This window comes from Harpia harpyja, chromosome 14 (genome assembly GCF_026419915.1).
Source record: "Harpia harpyja isolate bHarHar1 chromosome 14, bHarHar1 primary haplotype, whole genome shotgun sequence".
NCBI lineage: Eukaryota > Metazoa > Chordata > Aves > Accipitriformes > Accipitridae > Harpia > Harpia harpyja.
In genome coordinates this window covers 24,916,309-24,930,599 of record NC_068953.1, presented here as the reverse complement: position 1 = coordinate 24,930,599, position 14,291 = coordinate 24,916,309, and the positions used below count along the sequence as shown (strand labels likewise).

General features: G+C 43.1%; 1 protein-coding gene across 4 annotated transcripts in view; it reads left to right on the top strand.

The window, feature by feature from the left end:
* Window positions 1–11,883, top strand: part of CTXND1 (cortexin domain containing 1) — a 36,751-nt gene extending 24,868 nt beyond the window's left edge. For 2 of the 4 annotated variants that reach the window (XM_052808934.1, XM_052808937.1), the window contains exons 2-4: window positions 4,679–4,856; window positions 7,364–7,635; window positions 9,621–11,883. In XM_052808934.1, the coding sequence (XP_052664894.1) occupies window positions 9,675–9,854 (180 nt within the window). In that variant the 5' untranslated portion in view covers window positions 4,679–4,856; window positions 7,364–7,635; window positions 9,621–9,674 and the 3' untranslated portion in view covers window positions 9,855–11,883. Of the gene's footprint in view, window positions 1–3,922; window positions 3,985–4,678; window positions 4,857–7,363; window positions 7,636–9,620 lie in introns of all 4 variants that reach the window. The other 2 variants (XM_052808936.1, XM_052808935.1) reach the window with 2 other exon arrangements.
* Window positions 11,884–14,291: the final 2,408 nt, after the last annotated feature.

Below are 14,291 nucleotides of genomic sequence, written 5' to 3'. Positions count from 1 at the left end.
CGAGCTTCTCTGGATATCTCACGTAGCACAAAGCACTGCTCCCTGAAACAACCCTAACCCAAACTCATTTCAGATCACCTGGGGCCCCTAACTTTTCATTTCAGATCTTCAATTATTTTTTTTCTCCAATTCCTCATACCAGTGAAGAGAGATAAATCTGTTTAAGTACGGTTGGTTTTGCCAACATTTTCTAAGCATTGTTGGGTAAGGATCAAAAACACTTCTGGGCTTTGGGGCTGTTCTTTCTGTAGGTCCATTTTTGCCCAGTGACCTGGGAACAGATGCTGAACAGCATATAACGTCATCTCCTGCTTTGCAGTCAAATCCGTGTTCCTACACAGGAGCACCTCTACATCCCACGGCTTACTCATTCAGTCTTCAATACTCCTTTGCAAAATTTTTTCAGTTTAAGATACAATGTAGTTCAGCTGGCATCACGCCTCTGATCACAGGACCACAAAGAAACAGAGAAATAGCACAGTAAATTACGTGCGTGAGCACAAGCAACAAGCTTCACCCTTCCTGTTCCCCGCAGACTAAACCGTTTCTGAAAAGGAACAAACACGAGCAGTGTCTTTGATGGGAGCCCTGTGCAAAACTTGTGTCATTTTATTTGGAACCAAAACACACTCTGGACTTTGAGTTTTATTTTTGCTTATGTTTATTTGATGAAATCCCTCTACCTACAAATTTCTGAAGTATCAGAAAAGTCTGTATTTAAAAAGTTTATGAATTAGTTATCAATATGGATTGATGAGCACTTGCATACACAAACCTACATCTTTTACTACAGCAAAGCTACCTGTAACTTTTTTTTTTTTTCTGTTTTGCCTCTGACTTATTAAATCAATACCTTCTTGACTAGGAGTTTCCTTCATTAGTGAGAATTTAGCTTTTCATTTTAAGTAAGTGATTCAGAAATGAAGCAGGGCTATGTGATTTCTTCATGCCAATGTTTGTGGCAGTTCTTTGGGTGTAATCCCTCTATTTTGGTAAGCATTCATCCACAATACTTTTCCTCAAACATCAAAACATTGATACAGCCTCAATCTGACCCAGGTGCATGTAGCCTTTCAATATGGAAGGGCAAAAGATGTGTCTCTGAGAAGTATCCTGCAAGTTAGAGAATATTGGACATCACCACCACAAAGTAGATATTCATGTAAAAAGGAGCTGCTGTTCTTCCTTGAAGTGCACCTTTTGTTTTTGTAAAAAAAAAATAAATAAAATAATCTTCAGAGCAGGAGTGGAAAAATTATGTTTTTCTTTTTTCCTCCCCGTCAGCTTTGCTGCAGTGAAAAATTTCCACATAGCTTTGCTTGTAGTTCTCCTGGCTAACAGCCACACTTTAATTTATAAAATAGCTGACAGGACCAACAGGCATGTTCTTCTCCTTCCATAGGATTTAAACAGCAGAGAGTTTAAACAGCAGATACTCCATTAAAATGAGTTCATATGATATCTATTCAGACCTTACAAGCTTTGGCTTAAAAGCCAAATCCATTTGTTTTTCTAAAACTCCTTTATGTTTGCTAGTCACCGTGATGAAAGGGGATGCACACACTGTGCATCACAGCACTGACTGATAAGAAAAGCAGCTTCGGACCCCTTATCAAAATACGTATTGAATGAAGGATGGTCTTGCTGCAAGACAGACGTTCCTTTTCAAGGCCATCTAAACTTTACATATTGTAGGTATTGCTTTGCGCTTTCCTGGCACCATCTACTAAAGGATTTCAGTCCCTGATGAATCAATGTTCCCAACAGCACCCCCAGATAGAAGCGAGTACTGCAAGGAGGACGGGTTGAACCATGTTACAAATCACTGCAGCTCTCACACCCACAGCAGAAACGCAAATAGGGAACTAAAGAAACGTCCCCGCGGCATGCACAGGAGACACGGATCTCTTTTTGCCAGGGCTGAGCTGGGCTATCGGCTCGCACATTGCTCAGAGCCTGGCCAGCCGAGGACAGTACTAGGGAGGTGTAGCAAAAACCCCTCGATGGGGTCTGAGGGAACAGCGGATGTCCTTTCTTCTCTTGCTCCCTTATGGATTGTAAAGCAGCCGCTACAAAGACAACCTTACAGCCTCAGGCCTGGCTTACCTGCCCTTGTTAACTAGTGCGTTGCTTAAGCCCTAGCACTTCCCACTGTTGTGCCCAGTAGCCAGCAACTCATAAGGTCCATTGCTGATTCTACCCCACTTTTTTACCTCTGAACTACTATTTCCAGTCTCTGAAAAAGGTTCCTAGATGTTCTCAGGCTCTCACTTCAGCAAAGTTTAGTCAAGGATTATCCGCACAAGTTGAACTTTGGGAGACTGGAGGTGTTTTTCTCTCCAGAACCCAATTGTCCATCAGTTTGCTCAATAGCTCTAAACAGCAACTTGCTCCCAAGCACAACCATCTATTTTTTTATCTTTTCTTAACAAGTAATACCACATGCTCCTCAAGTGAGTGAGAAATGATTATTTGATTTAGGATGCTCTCAAATTATAAGCAGCCCACAGTTATTTTAAGTGTATGTTCCACCTTTTTCTCAATGAAGATTAATGTTATTCTTGCCATGGGGCTATGTAAGAAGGAAATATTTGTGCAACAGCAATTTTTAACACTTTCTGCAGATTGATTTATGCGTTTATTTGGTTTCAACTTTTTGGGCACCCATAAATGATGTCTTTAGTCTTCTGAGGGAATACTGACATCCAGTAATTTATGACTGGGTAAAAGCAAGTGTGTTGAGGGAAAACTATTTGTCTCTTGACCATAACTGAGTGGGTTAGATTGAATAAATGAGTTTGCATAAACTAAGCTGAGCATAAAGATTTGAAGTCAATATGTAAAGCAAGCAAAAAAAGCCAAAAACAAACCAAAAAGCCAAACAGTGGGTTAAAAACAAAGATTAAACCTGCCTGTTTGCTACAGGTACGTAGAAGAAATCATGCTCATAGGAAGCCAGAGTTACTGAAATAAAGTATTGATTTTCTGCTGAAAGAACTGTAAGTATAAAAGGACAATTAATTTTTAAATGAAAGTAACGGTCATATTATTGCTCTCTGGATATAGAAAGAAGCTCATCTGTCTATATCTATCTACAGCATTTGACTCTGTGCTCAGAGGCAGTGAGATTTTAATCGAAACTAGATTGTTAAGAATATTAGAGTATGATTAAGTGTCCCAACTACTCTTTTATAGATTTGAACTCCAAATTGAAGGTGAGTTCATTTCACACACACACACACAATACACACCTGAAGCAGCGCTTCACCTTCCTTCCCTGCCATTCACCTCTACTCCCTTGCCTGAGCAACACCCTGTCCTGTTGAGTCCCCTCACCTGGGATTTGGGGTCATCTTTGGCTTGTTCTTCTCTCCAGCCTTCACATCCCACACCTTAAAATTCCTTTCCATACCAACTTCTCGGAGTAACCATCTCTGCAGGCATCCTGAAAACAACCAGGCAGGCTCTTACCACCTCACAGCTTTAATTACTACAACCTCCTCTCCTACGGCTTTGACAAACATCTCTCCCTACCACTGCTCCAAATAGCTCTGCAGAGGTCAGCTCACTGCAGAGGTCAGCTCCTGCTCTTCCCCCAGAGCTTCGCCCAGACACCCGTGAGCCACCTCCCCTTCCAAGGGCCACAACAGCCTCTCCCCAGCTCTTCCCACCATCTATCCCCATTATGAAAAGGCCAGTCCGTGCTTCCCTTTGGCCCTTGTTCCAGCATCTGTCACTCGGTCAGCACCCAAGTCCCCTTCAAAGATGGGAGAGGAGCCCTGCAGAGGCTGTCTGCAAAGTAAGTAAAACCTCGCTGTCCTGCTGGCACTCAAGGTGTTGAGTCATCAGCCTTGGGTCCCCAGCCATTACCTGTCTCACCATCTGCTCTCCAAGCCAAATATTCTCTTTTCTTCACCCTTAGACTGTAAGTTCCCTGGAACGGTTGCTGTCGTTTTGGTCCATGCTCACAGAGACCTTAGCATGGTAGGTACGGTTCATGGCAAAGTCCTGATGCCCATATAGCAATGAGGAAAAGTAAGGTTTTGAGCAATCTTTCTGTAAGTTGATAACTGGTGCTGCTGAGCAGGAGTTCTGGACTTTGGGCCATAAGAAATTTCAGAGAGTTAACAAAGTTGAGTGGGAAAATGGGTTTGTCATCCAGCAAGTTTTAAGAGTTTGTCTGGTTGAAATTATTTTGTGTGCATATAAAAAAGAGTATCACCCCATATCAGACTGAAAAAAAATCCAAATCACTAATAGTTTTTAATTCCTGGTATATCAGTTCAGATCAATCAAATAGTTTTGTTTAAGCAACTGAAATGTTTCACTTCGATTCTGGCCATTTTTGTAAAAAAAGCTTAAAAAAATCCAAAAACTAACTAAAGATGCAGACTCCTGAGCAGTATCAATTCAGACCTGGTTGATCTTTCACTATGAATTAAAAATGAGATTTTTGCTTGTTTAAGAGGAAATAAAGATATGACGACTTTGGCCTTGAATGTCGCTCTTTGTGTCATAAATGTTCTTCCAGGGAGTGTCTGACATATAAATCCATCTTGTGTATGACTGTATCTGATTGCCTCAGGCTGTCACTGGAGCGATTCCCAACCGCTTAACGAATCCGTAACGCCCACATCCTGTGTGATGAGCAATTGTGAATTATTATTTTTTTTTCCAGAACACACCGGTGAGGAGAACTGCTTCCAGGTCTGGGTGGACATGAACCTGAGTGGAGCCTGAACGCCGTTAAAGCCACACTGACTAACAAAACTTTTAAAATATGACTACAGTAAGGATTTTAACTCCACAATGCTGCCATGCTGGGATGTGACAGGCTTCCTACCCAGGTCTGGAAGGTAGGGATCTGCTTGCATATATGAAATCACATAGTTTCCCTTCCCTCCCTTCCCCTCCCTGCACATCTGTTGTTTTGGGAAAGGAGTACAGAAGAAAAAAAAGAAAATGTATTGAAATATATCCTATGGGTTGAGATGAGCAGAAAGATGATTAACCAACATAGGAACTGGTATGGTTTAGACCAGCTCTCTGCAATATATGTGGGTACCTTATTACCTTTTATTTAAAGTGACAGTGCTAAGATTGTCAGGTCTGGGAAAAAAACATGTCTTTTAAAGTATCATGCATAGGTAAGAATGATTGCAAAATTCAGCCACACCGATGAGCACAAATGTTACATAGAGTCTCTAACAGAGCTGGTGTACTAAAGAGGATGCCAACATATCTCTTTCTGCTTGTGTACATAAGGTCATAAAAAATGAATATATCCTCTCTTCTGTGGCAATCCCTCATGAAAAGAGCACTGGGAAACACAAAACAAACAGCAGAGCAAAGACAAAATGCTCAGGATGGATTCTTCATTGAGGTACCAAAGCTCTTTACCCCCAGGCCATGGTCCCTGACCATTCTTGCACATGACTGCCAGGCTGCAGGGTCTCCTGACTGCAAGAATGGTCAGACAACAACAAGCTGGGGAGACCAGGGCATCAAAATGAGATGATGCCAACCCCTCTAAAGAGACACAGCTGCTGCCTAGTCCTGGCCCTGGCCCCCACTTTTGGTACTGAATTACACTGCCCACCACAAGCCAGCACAGCTCCATCCGTGGAATGATGAGTCTGCCTGCAGCACCCATCTATTCTCAAAGGAGTTAGAGGGGGAGAGATTGTATTGAAACACCTGGGGATTTACAGGAGAGCATACGCTCAGGACTGCTAAACTGCCTAATAGTTTGAACCAGGAATTGCCCTTCTTCATCTGTTGGCTTTGTTTAAACCAAATTATATTTTCAACAAATCTGAAGAAATTAAAATAATATAATTCTACAGCTCGGTGCTGACAAGCTGGAAAAAAAAGTCATTTTCTACAATTCAGCTATTCAGAGAAAACTTGATCATTCAAGTATGAAATTTTATAATAGTTTCTGCTAATCTTCACACACACACACACACATATGCTGTCAACATCACCTGTGCTGGTAAATAAGAGCAAATCATCCAGCCAACCAGTCTGTAGCCAGAGCGAGAGTTAGTTTCAATAGCACTGACTGATTTCACAAGCCACACGGGGATCTGCAAAACCATTCTGCTAACGTACACAGCACGTTCCCCCCCATGGCTGAGATAGATGGTAGGATGTGCAGGCAGAGCCTCCTCCAGCACGGACCAACTCTGCTTCAACGTGTAAGACGCTTCCACCTCCAAGCCTGGCTATACTGCTGGGCACCAAGGAAATGAAAGGGGAGGTTAAGGCACTGGCCAAGCAAATGGGAAATAAGCAGAACAAGTTGTTCAGCTATTATAGAGATGGAAGACCACAAGTACCTGGCAGAGAGCGGGGAACAGCACGTAGCTGCTGTGCCCTCCCTCCCTCATGTATGTAAGCACATCATTGCCATGCAGGAGCCTCAGCTGTCTGTGCTGGGACACACAAGGCATGTTGGATATTCACATGGGAACAAGCTTGTTCCCTCCCTATATGCTGCTGTATCCACAGGCAGATCCCTACCTGCAGTGGTGCTAAAGGGTTTTTAGGAAATAATAATCAAACAGCATGCCCATGGTAAAACCAGGGAGCTGGACTTTCTCAGGAGGAACCAGCCCTGGTGAACACATGCAAATAACTCCTTTCACACCTGAGGACCACCTCTTGCTGGTCCTCAGATGCGTGATCTAGAACAGTAGTATGTTCCAGCAATAATAAATTAATCTAGAGACAACTGCCTCAGACTCGAGCCCGTTCCAGCACTTAGCACCATTCAGCACTAATAACTGTCTCTACACTGCCAAGCCCGCTGAAATGCAATTGCAATAACTAACAGCATAGAACACCAGCAAATGCCTTCTGACACCTAATCCACCATGTGACTCGGATGAGCATGAACATTATGTTGGTGCGGCTCTGACAAGCTGGACCTGCAGAGGAAGTTTCCCCCTCTGACAATGCTGGTGCACAGTCAAGCTGTGAGTGAGGAGAGCAACTTGGAAAGCCAGGCCCTTCTGGCCAGCCCCAAGAAATACATTCTCCATCAGTAATGACTTAATGTAGAATAGTAGTCACAGCACAGAAATGTTATCAACTTTACGGGGAGAGCAGAAGGATGGAAGACACGTAATGTATACAACCTCAAGAATAGAGCTTTTTGGAAAAAATATTTATATTCCCACTGAAATGCTGACTTTTTGGCAAAACAGATCAACCTAAACCTGAAAGCATTAGATTCAAGCTATCACTGTAATTTCCTGTGCGAACTACAGCTCAGATGCCATATGCTTTTACTCTGCTCTCTGGGTAAAGCTTTCTGCCTGGTGTATCCTCTCCATAACATGCTTTTCCCTTCCCATAGGAGAGGGGGCTGCATGACAGCTCAGATGTTTCATAGGAAACATCATCCAGCCACAGTCCCGGGGGCAGAGGCAAGCAGAAGGATGCAGCACTTGAACCACAACTCCCATGAGATGGTGTGATGCCATTTTGAAAAGAAAAATCTCCAAGGGATGGATGTCTACTTGAAACCTCAGATGATTTTCCGAGTAAATGATTCATCTTTTAGAAGAAAGTACATTTGATTGAAAATGCAGGTTTTCATCAAAGATCAGTACTGATGGAAATTACCAGGTAGTTCTGATATTCTGCAGGAGGTAACAGTGTGAAATAACAACACACGGTACAATAGCCAGAATGTCAGGAGGGAAAAATCAAATCCATCCTTGTTGGACCTTCAAGGACTGGGCTACATTAGTAGTTTTGATAACATTCTTTTTTCTTTTGCTCCACAAAAATGTATCCACACTTAATACTCAGCCTTGCTGACAAAGTCTTGACTCTTTTTCACCAAATGAAGCCATAAACTGTAACGTAAGATCTCTTGGCTGGTGAAGTCGAGTGTTAATAGAGTCTTCTGGGAATAATAGACCTCTGATCAGGCCAGGTGAGCATTACATGCCTGACCCCACTCCTCAATGATTTCTTCATGAGCCCAAACTAGCTGGTCCATCCTAAGGATGTGACTGTTAAATACATGCAATGTCTGCTTGGTTTCATTCACTTTGTGCCATCAGCTTCTCTTTCATCTCCCTGCTGAAGGACCGGCTGTCACAGTAATTTCTGTGCTTTCAGGAAATTAAAAAAATCTGCCATCCTTGTGCTTAAAATAGACTAGAGGGCCCAGCTGATTTATACTTGCCTTGTAGGATCTAGGAGGCGGTGAGATGGGAAAACAACTTGAAAGGAGTAAATTATGAGACAGAGAAGGAACTGTGAATTTTTAAAATAAAAGGTCCTCAGTTCACTCTGAGAAAAATTCACAGGGCACAAGAGTTCAGGAGTCACTGGGACACCCACTCATGGCTGGCACAGCACAATGATGCAAGAACACAGTGCTCCAGCCAGATGTCAACTGCTACTGCAATAGCCCTGCCAGCAGCATCAGCTCACTGGAAACGTAACGAGGCAAACTTGACTATGTAGATAAAACCTGTACTTGGGATTTCCTCACTGCATTAATGTAGTTATAGAGAGCAACTGGACCATTTGATACCCAAGTTTCACTCAATTCTCCCTGTGGTTCAATATCTTCCCTTTCCCATCTCTGTTCTCCAAATGAAGCAGGGATCGGTTCTTAGATTGATTATCGCATTTGATGTGAACAACTTCTTTGTTGTTGTTGTTTGCTTTAAAGAGGCATTCCATATTCCTGCTCTTTTACAGTAGTAACCCTCAACACTTCTACCCCCCACCTTGGCCAAAGTTGGATGTCAGGCAAAGTTTCCCCCATCCCTGGGCAGTGACTCAATTCCATGAGTCAGGTCAGTTCCTCTCCTTCAGCATCATTATACAAAGCAATTTGCATTAGCAGCTAATGAACTATCCAGAGGCAAACTTGCAGAGGCAGAAGGGAGTCAATCTCTGCTGAAGCCATTCTGGTTATGGATTCAGATGATGAAGTCAGAAGAGACCTTCAGCTATGTAGACACCTGCATCGAAAATGATAATCCTTGTACTAATCGTGTCACCACACGTACCTCTTTGGGTGATAAAACATCCACTTAAAAATGATATTGCTCCTAAAAATCTTCAATTGCCTGGAGAACCTATGAGTACCAGAGATTAAATGTTATGGAAAATAAGTACGCATAATTTTCACTTTGCTTTGTGCCAGTGAGAGACAGGGAATATTTGGACAGAGAGGAAAATTGGGATAAAAACAGTCTGCTCTGCCATTTGTCTGCTCTTTCACAGTAGCAGAGGAGGGGAAATATTTTTATGATTGGGAAATGCTGAGACGAGAACAGTGTCTGTACCTCTTTTAAGAGATGATATTTCAAGTGGATAGTGTTCATTCACCACAGCTTCTCTTTTCTTTGTTAACATCTCTTTTTATTGTCTAATATTTTAGCAAGAATCATTCATGGGCTAAATGAAGGTGGAGATGAGGTTTATTCTGTTCACAGCTCTCAGTTACCTGAGCTATGACATTTCCAGCAAGTTTATTTTCCTACAAGAATATATCACAGAGATTTTCTGTTTCCAGTTCTACCCCTGAGTTTCCCCATACTCAGGAGCAGCAATCACTTGTGTCTGACACCGTGTTTGTTTTGCAGGTGGTTGATGATGTTAGGAATAAATATAAACCCAGATGAAGAGCGGCATAAGCAATGGAAGGACCAACCCCAGAGCCTGTGTACGTTGACGTGGACAAGGGACTGACATTAGCATGTTTTGTCTTCCTCTGCCTCTTCTTGATTGTGATGATTATTCGCTGTGCAAAAGTTATCATGGACCCTTACAGTGCCATCCCTACGTCTACATGGGAGGAGCAGCATCTAGATGACTGAAAGGACTTCACTAGACAGAGCCATAAAATGCTGCGATCCAGGAGGCCTTTTCCCACCTGGAAGGCTAACACACAAACAGCCATTTTCAGATATGCAGGGCAACGGCAATATCTCTAAGAGCACATAGTGTAAATGACTCTTGCTCAACAGATCAGGATATCAGCAAGCCATTCTGGCAGCACAGTTTAATACTATGCAGCAACCCTTATTTTAATGAAAACAGTTATCATTGTAACTCAATTAGCACAAGACTCTTCGGAGTTTTCCTAATGTAACTCTTGGTCTAGCACAGTTTGTCCTCCCCTCAATATCTCCTGCAAATCCAGGGTAACCATCAGAATCTGGAAAAGCAACAAGAACATTTTGTCTTTCCTGGAAATAGATTGCTTCAAATATCTTCCTCAGTCATTATATTTGTGTTTCAAAAAAGGCCCAGATTTTATAATTATGTATCCCAGAGCATCATTAAGTAGAAGCACTAAAGCACCCCTGGTTAAGTAGGGTTATACAAGCAGATCTATTCTCGACTCACTTGGTTCTGCACATACACTCCCTACCCCACTGCAGCCATATTTCCAGCGAACAGGATACAGAAGCTCTCAGACTACAGTTCCCAAGGGGGTCATGGACTACTGCTGACCCTGTAGCACCACCTCACTCTATCTTACTCAAACTAGGCATATCATCTGCTACGGGTCCATGGATTAGCCAGATGTGTCAGACCACTTACTATGAGCTTGGTAGCCCCCAGAAGTCCATGGAGCAGAGCTTGGACACTGCTGGTTTCAACTACATAGAACTTGTGGAGATTTTCAAAGAGTGATTCCACATGCAACTTCATCCATCTTTTGTTTCAGGTGCACTTCAGTGGGATGAGACACGAATACAATGATAAAGACAATAAGCAAAGAGACATTGCTCCTAGCTTTGTCACTCAGACAGACTCCGCAGCGTAACAGTTACAGTAACATACAATAATATGCGTTCTACCTCGGAGAAATTCAGCACCTTTAAAAGAAGAATTTCCCCACAAATTTGTAAGGTAAATAGCTGTATGTTTCCTTCTCTCGATTCATTAAGACAGCCGTTATGCAAGAAGGCATAAGTGAACATGGGAGCTTTGGAAATTTATTATTTACCTTTTGAAGAGTGGGGACGGAGGGATTCCCATGTCCTCTACTCCCCAAATTCTAAGGTTTGCTCACAGCTGCCTTTTTTAGTGACTACATGTTTGGCTTATGGGATTGTAAGGAGCTGCTGAAGCAATAAGGAGAAGGTACTGCAAGCACAACAGGCATCATGAGCGGACAAGACTTGGAAGCACAAATCTGCAAGAAGGGCGTTTCACTATTTCTCCTCTTCCTTACTATCCTATCTGACCTCTAGGTTCTTGCCATAAGACAATGCACAGTGGGTGAGAAAGGTGGAACCAAAGGTTGTAGTGAGGAATCAGGACGTAGGCTTTGTAGGTTACTATTCTCAGCTCTGACAGATTTGTTTGACGATCACATAAGTTACTTCTTTATGTGCCTCAGTCTACTCATCAGTGAGATGGGTACAACGATATTAATTTGTCTTACACTGTTTTGTCTGTCCCATAACACCAGAAAGCACTTGGAGAGCCTTAGATAGGGACACAGAAATAAGGTACTGATTTACAACTCTTTCTTGCAAAACTAATGGGGAAGGTCTGAATCTTAGTATACAGCAAGGGAAGTTCTTCCCAGGCAGAGGACTTGTCCAGACCTTCATTTACTCTCTTATTAAGATGGCAGTATTTTGAGTCATGCCAAATGGCACCTGGCTTTGTGAAATATTCCACTGATTTCTGAGGACAGTCTGGATGTAAGGCGCTCAGCACTGTGATTACAGAGATCCCAAAATAGCAGGCTATGAGGCGCGTGGAGATTTTTGCATGGATTTTTTGCACTGCACAATTTTTGCTAATCTCTGTTGTAGGAGATCCCATTTGGGAGGCAGGAGATTTGAGGATTGGCTTTAATCCTGCTATTGTCTAGCAGGAGACCTCCACTGCAGCTTGCTCATCAGGCTGTTATTTAGCCCCCGTTTCTGCTAGCCAGTTAATCAGCAGTAACTGAGGACTTTTTCAGACATGAATGTTAATGATCACCATACTTTGAGCAAACACATTGGTCTCTCTTATTCATGAATGTGTCTACCCATAACATAGGAATGGATGCCCTAGCTCAAAGAAGATTGCTTCTGTTCCCTGGGCTAAAGTTTAGAATCCATTTTTTGTCATTAAGTCTTGTATCCCACCTTGATACTAGTGGGGCTACTTACAGAATAAACAAAACAACAAAGTAAATCTATTTCCAGGCTAGAGATGCTTTCAGTTTGCAGGTCACCCAGCTGCATTCACAGCTGATGCAGAGCAAGAACAGAGCTTGTCATCACACCTCCCAGTGCCAATACTCCACCCAATGTTTAGCTGCATGCAGAACTCCTTGGCTTTGTCATGCATCACTGATAAGCCCCTGTTCAGCCAAGGGCTTACGCACGTGCTTAAGTTTAAGCCTCTGAGCAGGCTGCCTGACTACACAGAGACCAGGGTCAGTCACGTGCTGTGTCCTTGGCAGGGCAGGGACAGCAACACAGTCCTTGCAGGAGCAAAGCCTGTGTGAGAGCAAAGGGTTACAAATGCTGCGGAAGCAAATTAATAAGTTTGCTTTGCAAGAATGTTTGCCACTTCTTTTTTCTGTTTGTCCAGCTGTACAAACCATTTTATGGATTTTTCTGAAAATCCTAATGGAAAGACCCCTATGGGTAGCTCTGCTTTCTAATAAAAAGGCACTTGTCTTCCTGGCATAGCCTGTCAAGTCCATCCTTCTGTTGAGAAAAAAGGTCTCCATAAACATCTACATATTCATGTCCAACCTTTTCACATAACTGTGTAAAAGTCAAAGCGATTGTTTTTATATAGATAATGTAAATGCATTCTAATTCCTGCCTTCCCCCACTGGTTGCAATCACACAACCTCACCACTCTTTAACCAAAAGCAATACTAAACATCACGCCAAAAGCAGAAATTTTATCCTCCTTGCATTCAGAGTCGGGACTTGCCCACCCAAGGTGCGTCATTGCAGCTCCCACCTGCAAGCCATGTCGGCAAAGCTGTGCTCATGGCCAGTGGAAAGTGTTTTAGCAGGGGCTGCATCACTGGGCTTGGTAGCATTTTCAGCTGCATGCAACAAGTGCCTCTGCTAGTTTTGGTTCTTTTTTAATCATTATGCCATACTACCAGCAATTGCACTCAGAGGAAATAATTCAAACTTGTTGCAAATGTATTTATCTTACACAATAAACAGCTTCAACATGGAAAACCTTCTTGTTGTCTCTGTTGTGGTTCACTTCTAGTTGCCAGGACCTCTTAAAAAACACCTACAACATAACAACATGATCTTCAAGAAGGATATACATTCCTGTCAGCCCTCCTTGGGGGAGGGGGGGAGAGCAGAGAACTGCTCCCTGTGTAGCAACACCACTACAGCCTCTCAGGAGCTCAGGACAGAGCTGATGGAGCTCCAAGTGTTCCTGTGGCTCTGCTGGAAGGTCAGCCCCTCCAAAGTGGCTATTTCAGGTTACTCCCTTGGTCAGGAACAGCACTGAGCTGAGCTTCAGTTCAGCAGGGGACTGCAGCATGCTGTATTTCAGCAAATCATTATCAGTAACAAATTGCATACCAAAAGAAATAGGGCCACTGAGACTGGCATCCCTCCTGACAGCAACTGAAAATGAAGAGTGTGGAGCATCTGTGGGGTCTCTTTGAAGAAGCCACAGAGTATGGGATATGCTAAGTAAAAAGTGCCCAGGGAACTCCTCCACTTGAAAAAGATGAAGAGACAAATTGCTAATTCTTTCATCTTGTAAAAGGACTCTGGTCCCTGAAAGCCAGGTGCTTTATGCATCTGCTTGTCCCTGCAGTGAGTCATCTGGCAGAAGGACCTTTGTGCCTGAAACCCAGTTTGCCACAAAGACCCCACTGGTAAATCTTTAACTCTGTCCTAGTCAGAAGCAGAGGCTGGAGTCTTCACGCTGTTTTCAGAGCGGCTACTATGCCTAATATAAAAGTAGACCTGAACCGAAGCCAGCAGCAGCTGAATTTGGGCAGACACCCCGGAGAGCTGTGGGCATAGAGGTTTTTCTGAAAGGAACAGGGACTGATGCTAGCCAGGGAACCACACGAGCAATGCTGCTGCAGCCTGTGCTGTCCAAAGATGTCCCCAGCTTGCTGGGTCATTAAAGGTCTTGGCAGGTAACTTCAACCCACATTGCTAGAGCTCAGAAGTCAAGTCGCCACAAGACTTAGATGGGGAAAACGCTGTGCTCAGATTCCAGCAATCTCCATGGCACACATAGGGAGGGTGGTGAGGACAGCAGACCTCAGGTATTTAACTGGTTCACTTTAGAAACCA